At 35.6% G+C, this 18,735-nt stretch overlaps 1 protein-coding gene across 1 annotated transcript; it reads left to right on the top strand.

Moving 5' to 3' along the window:
- The first annotated feature begins 6,244 nt into the window (after window positions 1–6,244).
- LOC105441097 (fibropellin-3) lies at window positions 6,245–11,028 on the top strand. Its single transcript, XM_030990992.1, has 5 exons — window positions 6,245–6,335; window positions 8,129–8,245; window positions 8,763–8,879; window positions 9,688–9,801; window positions 10,821–11,028. Exons 1-5 carry the CDS (start codon window positions 6,245–6,247, stop codon window positions 10,952–10,954), a joined length of 573 nt encoding a protein of 190 aa, XP_030846852.1. The 3' UTR covers window positions 10,955–11,028.
- Window positions 11,029–18,735: the final 7,707 nt, after the last annotated feature.

The following is an 18,735-nucleotide window of genomic DNA, read 5'->3' as shown; positions in this document are numbered from 1 at the left end:
TTTTGCTTAATGGAAATGTTGTTAATAAAACTTCTAAGACTGAATGTACAGTGGGCCCGTATTGTACTAAGATGAAAACCCCACCCTGGGTTATAATACATAACAAAGAAAAACTTAAGATTTGTAAGTACTTCCTTTGTTAAATCTGATTTTGAGCAAAAGCACAAACCCAACGTCGGGTTGAAATGTTAGTACAATACGGGCCCACAGTACATTTGTGGAAGTTCTTCAAATCAAACTCTGTCTGATTTATTGGTAAATAAAGTATAAAATAATTTACCACCATCTGAAATGTGAGTATGATATTTCAGGACAATGATATTTCATGATTATATATTTAGTCGGGTCAGTACATATACATTGCAATATGTGGTATATTGTGCAAATCCAAGCTACTTGTATTTTTCTTTTATGGTACAGATCACCTGTCAAATCTTTGTGTAATAATTACAATAAAAGTAAGAGTAATAATGATGATAATAATGTGCCATACTTACAATAGTGCATATCACAAATATTGTCCCTAACCGCACGGTGATAGAGAGAAAAAAGAGATAAAGTTTAAAAATTTCAGAAGAATGAGATTCACTCATCATACTTCCTTAATCAGTTAACAGTGGAATTTTCGTCTGAAAGAAGTGTTTCAAGACATGTTTTTTTAATGTGCATCTGATGAATAAAGTGGATAACCCTATGCTGGAGTTAAGATCAGACAATATATTAATAATAGATTCAACAATGCTTCTATAATTATGTAAATTAATGTTCATAATATTTTGGAAAGAATATATGGAAAACCAAAGAGACCAAACACGTTGAATTTTCCCAAACTGCGTTCATGGGAGTATTAAATGTAAAACAGGACCATTATGTTAAACAGCCTGCGAGCTGATCAATGTTAGCCTGTTAAAAGATGTTTTAATAAATAAATAAATAAATAAATAGAATAACAACATAGAATAAGTACAATGCAATAGCATCAGATAAGTGATACGAGAATCAAATATGTGATGCATTCATTTTGGTACCGTTGAACCTCGTTCCAATAAATGCTCATGATAAAAGGGCTATTTTGCGGAACCCACTTCTCTGTATTCTATCACAGTACCTTCTGTGTTTTTTGAGATGTTTACTATAGCGAGGTTCCTCTACATTTACCTGCATCAATAGTGCTCAACTCTTAAAATCCCTACATACATGTATTTGCTTCTTTTCGGTTCTATCAGTTATCACGTCCCCTTTTGAAAAAGGAATAATGTAATTGATGATTATATTTGTAAATACACCGACATTTGTATTTTGTTATAAATATATGTTTGAAGCTAGAATTATATTAAAATAAATAAACATATAATAATTTCGTATTCCTTCTCAATTTGATCAATATGTGGCTTCTGTATGACGTGTGTACATTTTTGCAGAACACGATCGCAACTTTTCTTTAGAAAGATCAACTCATGGGTAATTTTAATACCCTATCGTATCTCCCATAGAAACCATGTTATATAAAAAAAAAAGTATATTGTCATTTTCGCACATTTCAATATATAGGTAGGTGATGCACATGGCTACTGAAATCGCGTTAGATTGATGGGAAGAACACCATCTGGGCATTGTAATTAGACATGTATCTACTAGTAGAATTACATATACATGTAGTTCGATCATGAATGATAAACTACTCTCTCCCTCTCTCTCTCTCTCTCTCTCTCTCTCTCCATCTCTCTTTCTCTTTCTCTGTGTGGGTCTGTCTCCCTCTCTTGGTGCTGTTAATTGGGGAGGGAAGAATAACGTACATAATATTAGTGGACAATTTCGTTGTAGTCGGTAGCCTGCATATGTTTAGCCTGAAAACAATGCCACGCTAATCAGGTGTTTTTTTTTACTATTGTTACGTTTATTATTATACAGCGCTTGCAAAATCTAAAGCATATCGATCCATTACAACAAACGATGATGCAGACAGACCATATACATTGTCCAAGGGCGATACAATCAATTAATATGACAGACAATTTCATAAACACAGAGTGTGTTCTCAGTTTGAGCTTAATTTCAGTGAACGAAGTTTGCCATCCTGCTTCCTTGCCTTGTATCGCAACATAACTTTCCTCACAGCTAGTATTGTGAACGTTTATAGGTAAGTCATTCAATTATATCAATTGAAGACCGTAGTTGTATCGTAAATTACCGTAAAACATGCACTTTAAAACGCTAATTATCACTTTTCCAGTTTGCTATATAACTTGCTGAAATCTTGGTCGTTAGAAACACGAGGTTGAAACTAGCGGATAATCTACCGATGTACGTTTGAAATGATCTTTTTATTTAGGGGGGGGGGTTCTAAAATAAAAATAAAAACAAAAGATGATCATGATTAACATATCTTTCTTATATTTACACCAACCCGACGAACAGATGTATGGAATATGATCATTCTCACTCCTTCTTACAAATTATAAATCTGCGTCCCGAGATCTGCTGATATAATCCCTTCCTGTGAGTTTGTCACCATTTATTCGTGGAGTTGCTATACAAATAAATATTAAACTATCCCATTTCCATTACAACATTACTCTAGTGATAATATGCTTTGCTATGGCAACTGACTATAAATGTGGAATGTGTGAAATTTTCATTTTTATTTACATGACCAGTAAAACATCCAAAATGATGCCCATGTAAAGAACAGTACTCAAGGGGCTCCTTGCTGTACTCCTGCATTTATGCCTTCTGGAGAACAACCTCGTCCGCGCCAGGCCGACCGGCGCGCCCGTTGAATCTTATCCTGAGATATGTAACACTTTGACACCAGGTCATGGTATACCAGCATCAGTTTCCGAGAGTCCATATTCCATAATCGTGGCGAATGAAACTTACAAACCTGGAGTGGATTTCACCGGTGAGATAGTTTACCAAGATGAGTCAAAACGACTCTCTCCCTCCCCCCCCCCCCTCCCCCAAAAAGAAGAGATGGAAGTCCAACATTTCTCCATCCGTGGTGAAGGGCAATTTGATCAATAAGTGTAAATGATTTTGAATTCATTGAATAGCTTAATTCATATTACAGTATTTAGGAATAGAAAATGCTTTTTACATAGTCGTTGTCGTAAGCATAATAAAATTATGTTCAGGAAATACGCCGTAGAAAATGTGGCTTATGAAAATGTTGGTTGTATTGATTAACTGAAGAGAATCCTATCTATTAACCTATTGGATTTAAAAAAAGAAAAATTACTCCACCATTTTATTTTGAAAGATAAATTATTGCATTGATATAAGAACAGTCCTGCCATTGTAATATTCACAATTACTCTTTACTTAACCATATCGTATATCAACCATTTAAAACTTTTATTAAGGCACTCTCCGGTCTTATTTTAACACAATTGAGTAATGAAGTGTATTGTTTAATTAATTTAACAGCTCTACTTGTTTTTGAACTTCGTTAGATGGATAATTAATTGGGAAAGCATGTAATGAGTTACTTATAACACGATCGCATAGCTTGACTTTCAAAAATCCGTCATTAAAGTCAACTATAGTACCCATTGTATTGACTAAGTAGAAATTTTGTTCGAATTCAAGTTATATGTCAATATAATGGTTGCATATTGTTAATAGATAGGTGACGCATAACGCTATTGGAATTGCCTTAGGTTGCATTTTAGAATTCTTTGCAATCATGTTTTATACTCCAATAAAGTTTGTTATCATCTTTGTGATCATGTTTCATATTTTCCTAATATCGTTTGTTATTATTAAAGATAAACTTGAATTCTGGTAAACATAGAAAATAAACTCTCACAGAATCCAACAAAACTTACACTGAATGTTCAAGATAACAAATAAATTACATGTGCCGAACAATTTTGGTAGAAATGTAATTGTTATGTTCTTGTATCATTCAGTCACGATCAACACGGGTTCTGATAGTCCAGGATTAAAAGGGATCTTCCTTCAAATGCATGAGGCGGTCACTCACGAGATCATTGGTTCGTGGTCCGTCATGGACTCGGGCAACTTCAAGACTGTATCGTGTAATGAACAGAACGACAGCGCTGTGACTCATCAGAATTCCGTCGTCAAACCGTTAACGAATACCTTCACATGGACTCCACCCGATATGGGAGGGCCAGATATATATGTGGCGTAAATATCATGAAAACTCTTATGGCATCTTATACTACACTGTTGGTCATAATGGTGGAATAATTATTTTGACCCCAATTTATTGAATGATTTTGACAATGATTTGTTCCTAATCGATCTAGATAATAGTATACATTTTCAGATTTTATTGAATGACAATTGGGGAGTGTTTGTTCTGCGTGATTGCTAAAGCATGTGTGTGCTACAATGCTAATCAACTAGGGGACCTACGTCCTTAAGTCATAACTGACAGTAATGGGGATTAATACCTCATAAAAGGGCACTAATATAGCACATCGACACGGTTTTGATCATGGGGGCTCACAGTAACGAGGCCATTGCTTAGCCAATGAATCATGACTGTACGCAGCGGGCGCTAGGGTACGTCGACGCCCCAACAAAAACAAAAAAACAAAGAAAATTCAATAAATTTTCAATAATTCATTTCATTTTGCCCCGACCCCCAACATAAAAAAAATTCTATGTGTGCACGCTTTGAACCATAATGCATGACCCTACAGAGGATTTTTTCCTTTTGGGGACTGGGGGAAAATGCAATGAATTATTGAAAATTTATTGCATTTTCTTAGTTTTTTTGTTTTTGTGGGGGCGTCGACGTACCCTAGCGCCCGCTGCGTACAGTCATGATTCATTGGCTAAGAAATGGTCTCGTTACTGTGAGCCCCCAGGATCAAAACCGTGTCGATGTGCTATATTAGTGCCCTTTTATGGGGCATTAATCCCCATTACTGTCAGTGGGGTAAAAATAATTATTCCACCATTATGACCAACAGTGTACTACTACTACTACTACTACTACTACTACTACTACCACTTATAATAATAATGATACATAAAATCATGATATTTCTATTACCACCGCTACTACGACTACTACTTCTACTTATAATATTGATAATGATAATGCCCAAAAATGGATTCTTCTATGGCGCACATGTCTTTAGCGTTCTATTGCTATCATCCGGCCTATAGCACTGCGGTTTTTACAGCCCTCTTGCATTTTAAGGAATTCATTCCCTGCCATCTAACTGTTTAACGAGGTAGTTAAACTGAATCAATTCATATTTTTATTTGGAACACTTCTCTCAAATAATTTGTTATGCAAAATGTATTCATTATTTCTTTATGTACATTTATCCAGCGCTACTTTTGTGCAAGATTACCAAACGTTCTGGGTAAATGTGACATCACTGATAATTCCCGGTGAGTATACTGGTTAAGGTATATATATTTACCTTCACATACGTATTTTGTCAATTATAGAAACGTAATATCACTGTTATTCATACAGCTTACAATATCTGCAATGGTTACAAGTAAAGCGGGTGTTCCATCCTATAGATCAACATTGGCAAATCATTTTGTGTGAGCGAGAGAGGGGCAGGGGGGGGGGGTGGGGGAGATAGGAAAGTAATTGAATAAGTAAAGGAGGAAAAAGTTGAGGGGTTAAAGAGATATGATATCAATCTTGTTTGATACAGCGCAAATTATATGATTCATGGATGATGAGAAAATCTTTCGAGTTTGACACCTGTTGGTTATAAATTGATCCAGACAAATAAAATAGGGTGAAGGTGAGGATGTGGGTTTTGAATTGTGGGGACAAGGGTAGGATGTGCGTGTGCGTGTATGCCTTTGTGTGAGAGAAAGAATACATATGCGTGGATGCGTAAGTGGGTTTGGGAGTCTGGGACGTGTGGGCATATGCGCGTGTGTGTATAGGCGTAGGAGCGAGTGAGTGTGTGGTGTATTTTTCTGTCCAATAATTTTACATAACAGTTATTTTATGCTGAAGTCTTAAATATCATCATTCGTGTCTATTTAATGAAACCATGTCACATAGATTAACTCATATTTACATATGACCTAAACTGTGATTACCATGATAACTGGGACTTTTAATTCTAGCATTAATTTTAAATCAGTATCATCAATATCATTATTGATATCACAACGTGACTTCCAATTAATTGTTAAGCAATTCTTATTTATAATGTTTTTTCTCGTTAACACGATTATTTATCGAAAAATTGCAGATGCATGCAAGGCTTTATTTACTGGATCGGCGGTAATGTGTAGCAATCATGGAATATGTGTGAGTAAGATTGGTGACGCACTTCAGTGTAACTGCGAACCTGGTTATACGGGAGCTACGTGCCAAGGTATGGGAAGTACGTTTCAAAGAATTCCATTCGAGAGTTGTTCAGCATTAAGTTAAAAAGAAGTCGTTAAATGTTAACAAAAACATACATGTAGCCTGTAGCAAACAAGCAATAACATGAAGATTGGGGATGATCATTGAAGAAATATCAAAAAAATAAGTATCTGAGGAACAAATACATGTCGTAGCCTGGTAGCAGAAAGAAAGAAAGGACAATCAGTTTGTTTAACCAGTTGACTATTACATTTTCTTATTCCCATAGAGTTAATACAGAATCCACAAGATTCCGGTAGCCAATGGATTAATAATTATGTTTTTTTTACTACGAAATGTAAATTTTTAAATTTCATCATGCTCAATATTTTTTCCTTGATTTCGCTCATATAATTTCTTTTTCTCAAAACAACCCCTACAAAATAAAAGGTTTGAAGATTTTTCATCTATGTTTCTGTTTCATAAGTATATGGCGTTAATCGTTTCACTTTAGCTTTTGGGTTTGAGGGCACTTTATTGTCCTCTTTACATCCTTTTCTTTTTTATTCAACTATCAAGACTATATTTATATCTACAACTGAATAAGAAAGTATTTTCTGTTTCATTGTTGTTTCATTGTTGTTTCATAATTTCTTCATCACTCGTCAACCACCGCAGGACTATTTTTCATTCTATTATATAGACATCTTTATGTATAATATATATATATATATATATATATATATATATATATATATATATACATATATAACCAGCAATGTGTACAATCTGTAGAGAGTCGTAGTAGTTTAAACACTCGACTGAAGTATCAATGATCGTGGGCTCGATCCCTATAAGCAAGGCATCTACATTCCTCCTCCAGCCTCATCTATTAAGTGGATACTGGGTAGGGTGCGAATGGTTCACTATATCCATTCTGAAGCGAATCCCTTTGAAGATGTATGACTGTATTTTTAACAATAATTATATTTGTTTGTTTTATTTATTAAACTTTTTGGGTAGAAATTCGAATGGTTTAAACACTCGATTGAAGATGCGAAGTTCGTGGAATCAATCCCTATGCAAGCCACCTACAATTTTCTTTCTTCCACCCATTTGTTTAATGGCTAATTTGTAGAGTGCGAGTGGTTCACTATTATCATACTAAAGAAGATCCTCTTTTTTAATATTTAAGTATAAGTATATTACGTGCGCTTATGTCTCCTTTCCCCCTTCTTTGGTAAACAGCTATATTAGCTCAAGCCGAAGCCGTACAATGTACGACCCCGCCTCTTCAGTGCATACACCACGTCCATGGCTGTGACAGTCTTTCGCTTTGCCTGCTCGCAGTAGGTGACTGCATCTTTCGCTGCATCTTTACAGACCAGAAAACCTCAATTCATCATGGCTCAATTCATCATGTCAACCATCTGCTGATGGTTGGCTTTTTGTTGTACTGAGCGAGGCGGGAAGATTCGCCGGCAATTTGCTCGAAGATGTCGTTGACGAAGCTGTTCATGAAGAACTTTGTAGATGTAGATTCCATAACTCTCCTTCCTTTTCCTGTTCCTCTTCTTGCCACCGCTGGGCCGGGGGCCTTGACTGCCTTCTTGGAGCCTTTCTTAGCAACTTGAGCTGTTGGTAACCATTTGGTAAACAGCTATATTAGCTGACAACGACAATCCAACTCATGAGTGAAGAATAATGAAATAAAGAAATCAAATCAAATCAATTCTAAGATAGTAGAACTATGTTAGTCCCCCAAATTTATCGAGGAAAATGCAATTTTTTCTTCTTAACTACATTTATGTGGATTTGCAGACGATCCTTGCAGTGGCAACTCATGTATGAATGGAGCGACATGTGTCCCAGACGCTGATGGTGGAAACTACACATGTACCTGTTCTGATGGATTTGCCGGTCCAATGTGTAATTTAGGTAAGTTTATCATATTGCATATATAACGCAAACGCACTAGGCGTAGAAAACAACAACTAACAAACATTATTACAAAGGACAATCAATTTTTATTAATTAAACTTTTTGGGTAGAAAGTCGTATGGTAAAAACCTTCAATTGAAGATGCGAAGTTCGTGGAATCAATCGCTATGCAAGCCACCTACAATTTTTCTTCCACCCAATTGTTTAATGGCTAGTTTGTAGAGTGCGAGTGGTTCACTATTATCATGCTAAAGAAGATCCTCTTTTTTAATATTTAAGTATAAGTATATTACGTGCGCTTATGTCTACTTTCCCCCTTCTTTGGTTGGCTTGGACCCATTTGGTAAACAGTTATATTAGCTGACAACGACAATCCAACTCATGAGTGAAGAATAATGAAATAAAGAAATCGAATCAAATCAATTCTAAGATAGTAGAACTATGTTAGTCCCCCAAATTTATCGAGGAAAATGCAATTTGTTTTCTTCTTAACTACATTTATGTGGATTTGCAGACGATCCCTGCATTGACAACGTGTGTATGAACGGAACGACATGTGTCCCAGACGCTGATGGCGGAAACTACACATGTACTTGTCCGGAGGGATTCACTGGTCCAATGTGTAATTTAGGTAAGTTCACATTTCACGTAAAACGCCATTGCATGCGCACTATAGGTGTAAAAAAAAAACCCACTCTGATTATTAGAGAACTCGAAAATTGATATTCTTATCACTTTGAAATTTGCTTATTTTGATGTTGAAGGGTATTAAATTCATTATATTAATGTAATATTGGAAACCTATACTCGTAAGCTTTAAAATTATTAGCTCCTCATAAATAGATATTAAATTGTTATGTGTAAAATCGTAACTTTATACTGTGTGACGGGGTAGCCTTACAAAGTGCACAGTATGTTCAAAAGAAAAAAATTCCATTGTATTTTCCAATCTAGATAATTCTTTGCATTTGCAAACGATAACATTTTGTTCTGATGAAGAATATCCTTAGAATGCATCTTTTAAATCTAGTTTTTAAGTATCAATAATCCGTTTCTTTTATTTACAAGTTTTTTTTTTATAATTTTCAAATGTTATCTATTGTGCAAACGTTAATTAACATATAAACATGAATGATCCAGCTTCCCTGCTTTTCATGTAAAACGATTTGTACAACACATATTTTGATAGCATTCATAAAGGCAAGGCATGCAAAAATAAATCTTGGAGGGTTTTTTTTTAACTGTGTCCATGTTGTTGGAAATGCATTTCAAGTCCACATGTAAGTCGAGAATAAAAGAGTTAATCTCTTCTAGGGTTTGAATGTTTTGCATCTAAGTATCCAAGAAGAAGAAAATTAAACTACAAAAACGCCTCGAAATGCTTTCCCTATGCACTTGCTAGTAATAAAATATTATCTTTCATATCCCATTGTCTATAGAAGTAGACCCTTGTCTAAGCAATGAATGTAGCAACAACGCGACGTGTGTGCCGGGAACTGGGGAAATAATGTACACCTGTACGTGCGCAGAAGGATTCACTGGGGCTCTCTGTGGTGAGTTCACACTTTCTATTTCATAACCCAGTTATTCCGTCTCTTTTTGACAACCGAATGTGTTCCAATATCAGCCAAACATGTCACCATACTAGGCTGGACACATGCACACACAGTGTGTCAGAGTGTGTCATTATAGTGTGGCCACCCTGTGTCCAGTGTGAAGACAGAGCGATCACAGGGTCACGGTGTTACAAAAGTCAATCATGTGTTCACATTCTGTTCATTCTTGTTGGGAAGGCTTGACTGCAGCTTTCTTGTATCCTTTTCATTTTACTGTAAAAGAAGATGGGTTTAGCTGATATAGCGTATTGAGAGAGATAGCTGTGACACGCGTACACATATGTGATCATAGGCCAATTCATATAATGCTCCAAATAGTTCCTTCCCATAGAGATCGTATGTGGGAGGAATCGGTTTGAAGCTCCATGAATTGACCTTTGATCGCGTATGTGTGTAAATGTCACAACTATATTTCTCAGTACGCTATGGTTTGGCTGAGCCAAATGCTTAAGACAAGAAGAAGTGGAGGGAGGGATCGTCATCGTGGCGCAAAAGTCAGTACCCCCAAGTAAGAGGGAAAATTATGATTATGATGATGAAGTACGCCATCTAGTGTGTAATCAAGTATACCAACATTTAAAAGAAATATTGCGACGGGTCTGTCGTGTAATAAATATGATCGTCAATTATGTATTTAAATATGTTTTAGAAGGACAGAGAAATCTGCAACAATGGAACATCGCATTGTTTTGTATCAATGGGTTGCAATCGCCATCCATTGTCTCTTTCAATCTTCAAAAAGGAACTATCAAGCATTTGCTGGAAATTGATGTAATATAATACATTTAGAAATGATTAGGTGTAATAAAATATATTTTCTTTGCTCAGGATTGCTATTGTCTTCAACTTTCCCAATCGTTTGTTTCCGTCTGTTATGGGTTGTGTATCAAAACGTTAGACGCTAAAAGAAATAGTTACCCACTAAATAAAAACATGTTGTCGTTGTTTATCTTCAGATGTAGAAGAAGGAGATGCAGTGACTACCCCAGCCGCTACAACAGCTCAAGGTTCGATTCTTACATACAACTTTCAACTCGCAGTCTCAGCTTTATGGCTTGTGGTTATCATAAACACAGTGATCCTCGGTTGAGGCAGAGACATAACATGTCCCTGCTTGAGGCATGTAAATACTATATATTATACAACTTTTGAATAGTTCAAATTCCATGATTTTGGGCGGGAGGGGGGGTGTTTCTTTTTACTGTTCATGAACCAACTAATGGTGAAACAGTAATTTAAGTAAACAACCCGTAAAGTGTTACACAAAGTAGATTTGCATCGATCGGTTTTCATCTTTAGAGCAGTCGTCAAATGTTAGCAAATAATACCTTATACATTTCCTCATTTGGTATCATTATTCATAACTAATTATTGAAACACTTCTGTTATATATTACCTATTTACTTCTAGATAATCTTTAAAGTTAACGGTTTGATTCGGCATACAATTTATCTTTTCCTTTCATTTTCGTATATTCAATGTTACTCTTACTCATAGTGCGCTTTGCGCATTTTATTTTAAGTTAATTTGGCGCATTACAAATCTTATATTTATACTTCTATTATGAAAATACATGCTATATTGTACATGTATTTGCCAAATTGAATTAGAAAGATGCATTAGCTGTAAATACACCATATTTCATCCTACGGATATGAGGTTAAATGGTGAGGTCCCGTGCGTAGGACCCACTGCACTATTCATGACGAGACAAGTATGGAAAACCCCTGGTGTAAGCTAATGGACCAACTGCCCATACCAATGAGTTATGTCGGGAGAAGAGATCCATGGCCAAGGGTTATGATAATTAAATTCTCTTATAAGCCACATGTGACGCCGAACGACAAATACTTGATAACCTTTATAACTTTAACAAATACATGAACAACAACAACGCTAATGACAATAATAATAATTTTGAAAATTATGATAATAATGAGTATAGTTCATGACAATAATGATTATAATAATGATGATAATGATGATGATGAAAATGATGATTATAATGATAATAATGATAATAATAATAATTATCAAGATGATAATGATTAAGATGATGATGATGATTTTAAAAGAATAATGATAATAACGACTACAGTTCATGATCATGATGATGAGTATGATTATAATAATAATGGTAATAACGACTACAATATTTAATGAGGATAACCATGATTGTAATGATGATGATAATAATAATGATGATGATAATGATAATGATAACAATAACATAAATGAAAATAATGGTAATACATGTAGTAATAACAATAACAAAACAATAATAAGTACTTATTTTCCTTTAGAAATAGTGTCTTATTTGTTGATAGACGTGGAATTTCTTTCTTGAATAAATAACAGTCTTTAAACGAATCTTACCGATCTACCATTATTACGTATTGATGTTGTTCCGTGTCTTTTCAATCCTCGACATTATAAAGGCGGCATGTTCTGATTCATGTAGGAAATAATATTCCTGTAAAGCACTTTATAGAGACACCATTCAACCCAAAGTGAGACAGATCGAAAAAAGAGAGAGAGAGAGAGAGTGTGTGTGCGAGAGAGAGAGAGAGAGAGAGAGAGAGAGGGGGGCAGAGAGAGAAAGAGATAGATCTAGAGAGAAGGCGACAGGGGCAAGGTCATTTCGAATGAAGGGGTGTCCGGGAATTGTTTCGACCTACATAAACGTCATCTACGACATAAACACGCAAGTCACGTACCTATATCATCTCGTCTCCCTTTTCATCTGAACTTAACCAGCAGTGGTGTAGGAAATAAACATGACGTATCATCCCAACAAGCAAAATGAACAATATGTACCTGTTCTATATTTAAAGACAAACGTGAATGATTTAAACAAATGAAGTGATGGCCATTTGTCAATGACAATGCCTCATGGTGCTTTTTATGGTCACACCCATTTAACAAAGAAGGTACCGCGGACACTAGTACCTTCCAGTACTATGTTGTCTTTGACACCTGCGTCCTCAGCAAACCGACTGTGATAATAAGGACGTGGCAAAGAACAAGAACGAGTCTATTTCTATACCGCAGGCTAGGAGGTCTGATTGCGGCGTAGCAAGATAGAAGGGTCGCATCGCAAGGTTCATATCATGTAGAAATCGGTATTAAAGACATGCCAATTCGCAAGTTTGTGATTAAAATTCTAATACCTCAGTCACATCGAAGACACCGATGTCTGACCAAAAATGCACCGATTAAAAAGGTGCATTACTACAATTCAGTGGCCAAGAATCGCTCGGAATAAAGTCGGCTTGGATTCAGTTTTGCGCTGGGATCCTCATGATCGGGGTTTAAGCATGTAATAGGTCCATGGTTTAAGATAATAACGTACACACATACACTGTACGCTCCCCATGACGTTCCAGAATCGATTGGGTGTGTTCTGGCATCAGTATAATTCACAATATGAATAAAAATCGAATAAACTTTAAGCCACATAATTTTCTTTGTTTAAACCATGTCTGCATTTTTTCAAATACAATAACTGAATAACAAAGAACATGTAAACGTAAGGTAATATGTTAACTGTAATAACTTCATGTCAAAATGTGATTTACATATATACATAAAATAGCATTATAAATTTATAAAATAATCCTAACTATGTGTGGAAAAGTACAGGAGCCCATCATCATAAGCGACGCCTGCATTTAGGATAGCGGCCTCAAAAAAAAAAAATCTTACGGTGAAATTAAATATAAACGTGTTTATAGCTTCTATTATATTAATACCCTCTTGAAAACAGAAAGAGTATGAGTCAAGAGAACATTGCCAGTCGTTAAAAGACTTAACAGATTTATATTCTAAATTCAAAATGAGCTGTGCGTAATATTTGGTAAGGTATCAACTGCACAATAAGCATAATATTAACAAAACACATTGTTAGATTTAATCTGATAGACAATCATTTACAACCTAGTACGGACGTCACGAAGAAGAGCTTTTGACTAAAACTAGTTGTATCCATCTTGACAAGAAAAGGAGGACACACGTAAAATAAAAGTGAGATTTATTGGAACCCTCCAAATAATATCATTGCTAAAAGGTGTAAAGGTAAACGTAATCCTATGGTCAACTAAAACTCTCCTAACACGTAAGATCACAATGAAAGTTAAAAAATGGTGCGATTGGTGGTTTTCATAATACACAACCCCAGTTATATACACTATAGCCAATATTAATATTTTCAATATAACTTGGTTAGTAAAAAGGAGGAGGAGGAGTTTCCCGGGCACTCTAAAAGACTGACACGCATCTATCAAGGGTACAACAACAATATACATGTTTATACAAGGGAAAGATGCTTCTTCAATATGAAGGTATACAGAAGCACAAACCAACGACAATGCTCATAGGCAGCTAGTAACTCTCGTATACAACTTAGACATGGCGCAGAGTAAAAGACGTATCGCCATTGTAAATGGTGTTTTTCTCGCGTTTTTGTGGAATTGTAATGTCGTCTTGGTTGAGGCTCGATCCTCTGGAGCACCCGTGGCATCGAACCCCGATGTGTGTACCACAATGACACCAGGCCATGGTATACCACCTTCTGTGACTTCAAGCCCGTACGCCATCAGTGTCAACAGTAATACCTATTCATCATCACAGACACTGACAGGTTAGTCGTGACATATATTATTATCTTTTACTAAATTTCGATTAAAAAATATACTAAAGTATGAATAAAATATTATGACTTAAAACAATATAGTTAATAAATGGGGCTTCTGATTATTCATAATGAATATGGCGGAAATTTGCGTGAGAGAGAGAGAAAGAGATAGCACTAGAGAGAGAGAGATAGAGAGAGAGAGAACAAGTCGAAGTAAATGAATAATTTTGTGAAAGTATAACAAGTTCAATTTTTAACCTTTAAAACTTCAACAGCAAATGAAGATCTTTATTCGAAAAGCATAACAAATGCTAAAATGCTTGAATAAGGATTCCGGATATATGTGGTACATGCTTTGGTTGTTGAAAATGTGGATGAAAGATACTATGTCCCATTTTCAGGTCAAAAATGAATAAGTTAAATTCCAACGGCATTTGAAAGATAACACTAATTAAGAACTTCCCTCAAAACGAAAGGGCTCGAAAATGTCTTTAAGTGAGAAAATTATAACCATTATCTGTCGAATCGATTTTAGTGATTGCAATCACTAAAGTAATAGACTGATTTTTAGACCCTTGTACCGAATGGTCGTACGTTGTGTGCTGCGCAAAGATTCAATCAGTTTAATTTTGGTCATTACAAGAATTGGGTTATTGATTTAAACAAATGCTCATGTAACCTTTACAGCTCATTTTATGTATGGTAATACAACAACAAAAGTTCTCAGTCACTCAATAGTGTCTGCCAGTGAAGTCTAGAAAGTAAACGGGTTTCCTTGCATAATTTGAATATCAGGACACTGCTAACGTTTAAATTTCACAGATAGGACAAACGTGACATATTCATAATTAGTGCAAATTTCTACAGAATTTGATGTTGGCTGCAAATGGGACATAGTACCTTTAAGCCCCACTGCAGTACCTATAGCTACTTGCGCCCTCTAAATAGAAAACAATGCTTAATCGATGACCATTGGTCCCCCATGCTCCCCTTTTTCTTATGTTACTTGAGAGCTGTTTTGATGAGATAGCACATGTCAGTGACCATGCAGGGAGGTCTAATCCCTCCTGGCCAAACAAGTACAGATAGACTTTAAAGCGAACAATACGTAGATAAAACGTTAGATGGTGAGAATGTACATGTACATATTATCGGTAATAAGGTAATGTCATTATAAGCTAATCAAGAATTTAAAAAAAAAGCATTTTAGCCATACAATAAGCAGCTTCCTCATCTCTAAAGCAAGGGATTTAAAAATTAAAAAAACGATGATTAGTCGTCGATTAATTTCATTTGAACTATTTACCAAAAAAGTTATTTAAAAAAATATATATATCAAAATTCAAAAATCAAAAACGATTTTCATATTGATTACATTGATTATAGTCACTATCAATACAAGCCCTGGTGCTGGACAGTATAAGGGGATACTTCTCCTAGCACGTAGAGTGGACACCAACGATGTCATCGGTTCTTGGTCAGCCACGGACGCGACCAACTTCCAGACAGTCTCCTGTGGCCAAACGGACGGTGCTGTCACTCATCGGAACAGACTGGACAAGGCATCGACGACTTCCTTTCTTTGGACTGCACCAACTCTTGGTAATGGTGACGTGTACATCGCGTAAGTATTGCCTAAAAGTGTGGGAGAAAGTGCAACAAATGTTATCATTGCTATCCTATACATTACCGACGGAAAAGAATGATGAACAACAAAAAATCAACGTCTAGAGTGTTATTATCTTTGTTATTTGAAGTTTGAAGTTTTATTTATTCCACATTTTAATTTGATAGAATCTTCTGACATATCAAAAATGTTGATGTAGTTGGTCAAGTATGGGACAACATATTGGACTTGCCCTTGTGACTTGCGAATGATTGCACCCCAAATACGATGCTATTGAACGTGGCTTCATTAAGGGGAAAGTCTGTTATTTATCTTGTTATTTGATCCAAGGGGTAACAACTATATAACAAATGTGGATGTTGTCTGTACAACGAATGGGGAAAAAATATCTAGGACTTTCCTTTGTTATTGGATTTCCAAGTACAATGCAACTGATTGTTGCCTTAAAATGGTAAAACCCGTTTTCTCTTTTTCTGTCTTTTTACTCATCCTCTCTCTCTCTCTCTCTCTCTCTTTCTCTCTGTTTCTGTTAGCGTATGTGTGTGGTGTGTGAGTGTGTGTGTGTGTGTCTCTCTCTCTGTACATGTTATTTTTCTCTCCACACTTCATCACACCTCAAACAAAGAACGTTTGATGATGGTAGTCACGTCATACAACTACTCATATTTGCTTTTCGTAACGAATAAGACATTTGTTAACTTTATAAACTACTTTTCAATGTATTTTCTCTTAAAGAGTGAAATTTGTTCTACAAAGATTATTCTGAATTAACTGAATCAATCATGAGATATTTTTCTAAATAACTCTTCTTTTGTTTTGTTTTAATCTATCACATGTATGGGATTTTCCCTCGTTTCTTTTTTCTTCATTATAAACCTTTGCCCATAAAAATCCGAATATTATCATGACGTGATTGTAGCAATAATATTTATACTTGATTAATAAAGTTTATATTCTTTATTCGTATAAAGAATGATAAAAAAAATTCTAAGAAGATATAAACTTTGTCTATCGAGAATATACCATATCGTCACAATCATTTCAAGAAAACGTAGAGGAAAAGTTTTATTCCAACTTTATGGGGGACAGTGTATATTGTTTCTAAATACATTTTCCTTTGTGTAAACAGAGCAACCTTTGTTAGAGAGTACAGCGCCTTCTGGGTAAATGTGACATCATCTCTTATTCAAGGTGGGTATATGTTTTGCCTCAGTGGCGGATGCAGGGTTCTCTGGCAGAAGAGGCGGGCAAGTCCGAAAATCTGTTACGAGGGAAAAAAAGAAAGAAAAAAAAAGGATCATCAGCACATGATTCGTCTTTTCTTTATCCCCTCTTTTAAGCTTCGGGGGGAAACACGTGCTCACTGACCCTGGATCCGCCACTGCCTCCACTGATATCATTAGAAGCTGTATTAATATTTTGAATTCCTAATTACAGGGTGATTTTCTTAAATTAAACATAAAAACCGCCATCGAGACAGAATCTCTTTGCTTAGTAATATATACTAAAGCCTACTCTTCTTCTCTTACAATAATGACATGGGTTATATTGTTTCTTTGTTTTTTTAAGATAAATACTCTGGCATGTCGATTTTACTATAAACTTAGCAATAATATTGAAATGGTGTAATTCCTTTATTAACATCGCTTTGATCTTACATGAGTGTGAAGGGCCTTCAGTGAGAAAGTCGTTTCTCGTTCTAAATTCACCAGTTAGATATTTACTTCAGACTGAGCATATACAGCACCCAGTTTCGGGTGAACGAATTCTTGTAAAAAAAAAAAACATATCAATTGCGAAACAATGTAACTACGTTTATGCAGCTGCTGAGAATAAGTTTTATTGAAACACCCGCCCCCCCCCCCCCATAAAAATTATAATAATAACAATAAATTGTTTAAAAATTTAATAAATTATGAAGTGCTCATTATACGGAGGTGCAAAGGTTGTATGGTACAGTAGTGATTTCGTATTGAAACTTGGAGGTCCTAGTTGGAAAGCAAGTCCATGAGCCAGTGCCATTTGATAAGGCATTATTCCTCATCACAAAGTCCCTCGGAGAGGATTTAAAGCCGTCGATCACCTGGTTGATTACACTTACAACCAAATGTACACTTGCCTTTACAGCATTTACCTAAAACAAACCAACGAACCTTGCAACCATACCACATACATTTTTACCTTTTTGTCATCAGCTTTTGACCCGTGTGCTAGTAACCAATGTCAAAATGGAGGGGTCTGTCAACCTTCTACGGGTGCCATTCCTCCTTACATCTGTGGCTGTCCACCTGGATTCAACGGCCAGTTCTGTCAGACAAGTATAACAGGCATGTTACATTCACCTTCACCACATTTGATTGTCCCTATCGCATACAAGTGCGAACGACTATATCTTGAAGAAGTATAATGTATATCGGGTTTTACTAGTATTTTATTTCATCACCCTGACTTCTCCACTGCCAAAACGAATGTAGCTGTTAGAGATGACCCTGCCCTAAATCATTTTTGTCATGTTTGAAATGTTTTGGTTTTTCCTCATTTGTTTACGCTATTTTTATATTCCATCTTATTATTCTTAACCTTCTCCTTCTCCCTTCTCCTCCATTTTGTT

The sequence above is a fragment of the Strongylocentrotus purpuratus genome, unplaced genomic scaffold, assembly GCF_000002235.5.
Source record: "Strongylocentrotus purpuratus isolate Spur 01 unplaced genomic scaffold, Spur_5.0 spur5_scaffold_2, whole genome shotgun sequence".
NCBI lineage: Eukaryota > Metazoa > Echinodermata > Echinoidea > Camarodonta > Strongylocentrotidae > Strongylocentrotus > Strongylocentrotus purpuratus.
Note: the sequence above shows the minus strand (reverse complement) of the source record. Positions and strands in the feature narration are given on the sequence as shown.

Excerpts from the sequence above, each read along its gene's own strand:
- LOC105441097 (XM_030990992.1), top strand. The coding sequence starts at position 6,245 with ATGTGTAGCAATCATGGAATATGTGTGAGTAAGATTGGTGACGCACTT. Across the intron at positions 6,336-8,128 it reads TACGGGAGCTACGTGCCAAG|ACGATCCTTGCAGTGGCAAC; the intron begins GTATGGGAAGTA and ends GTGGATTTGCAG. Across the intron at positions 8,246-8,762 it reads CGGTCCAATGTGTAATTTAG|ACGATCCCTGCATTGACAAC; the intron begins GTAAGTTTATCA and ends GTGGATTTGCAG.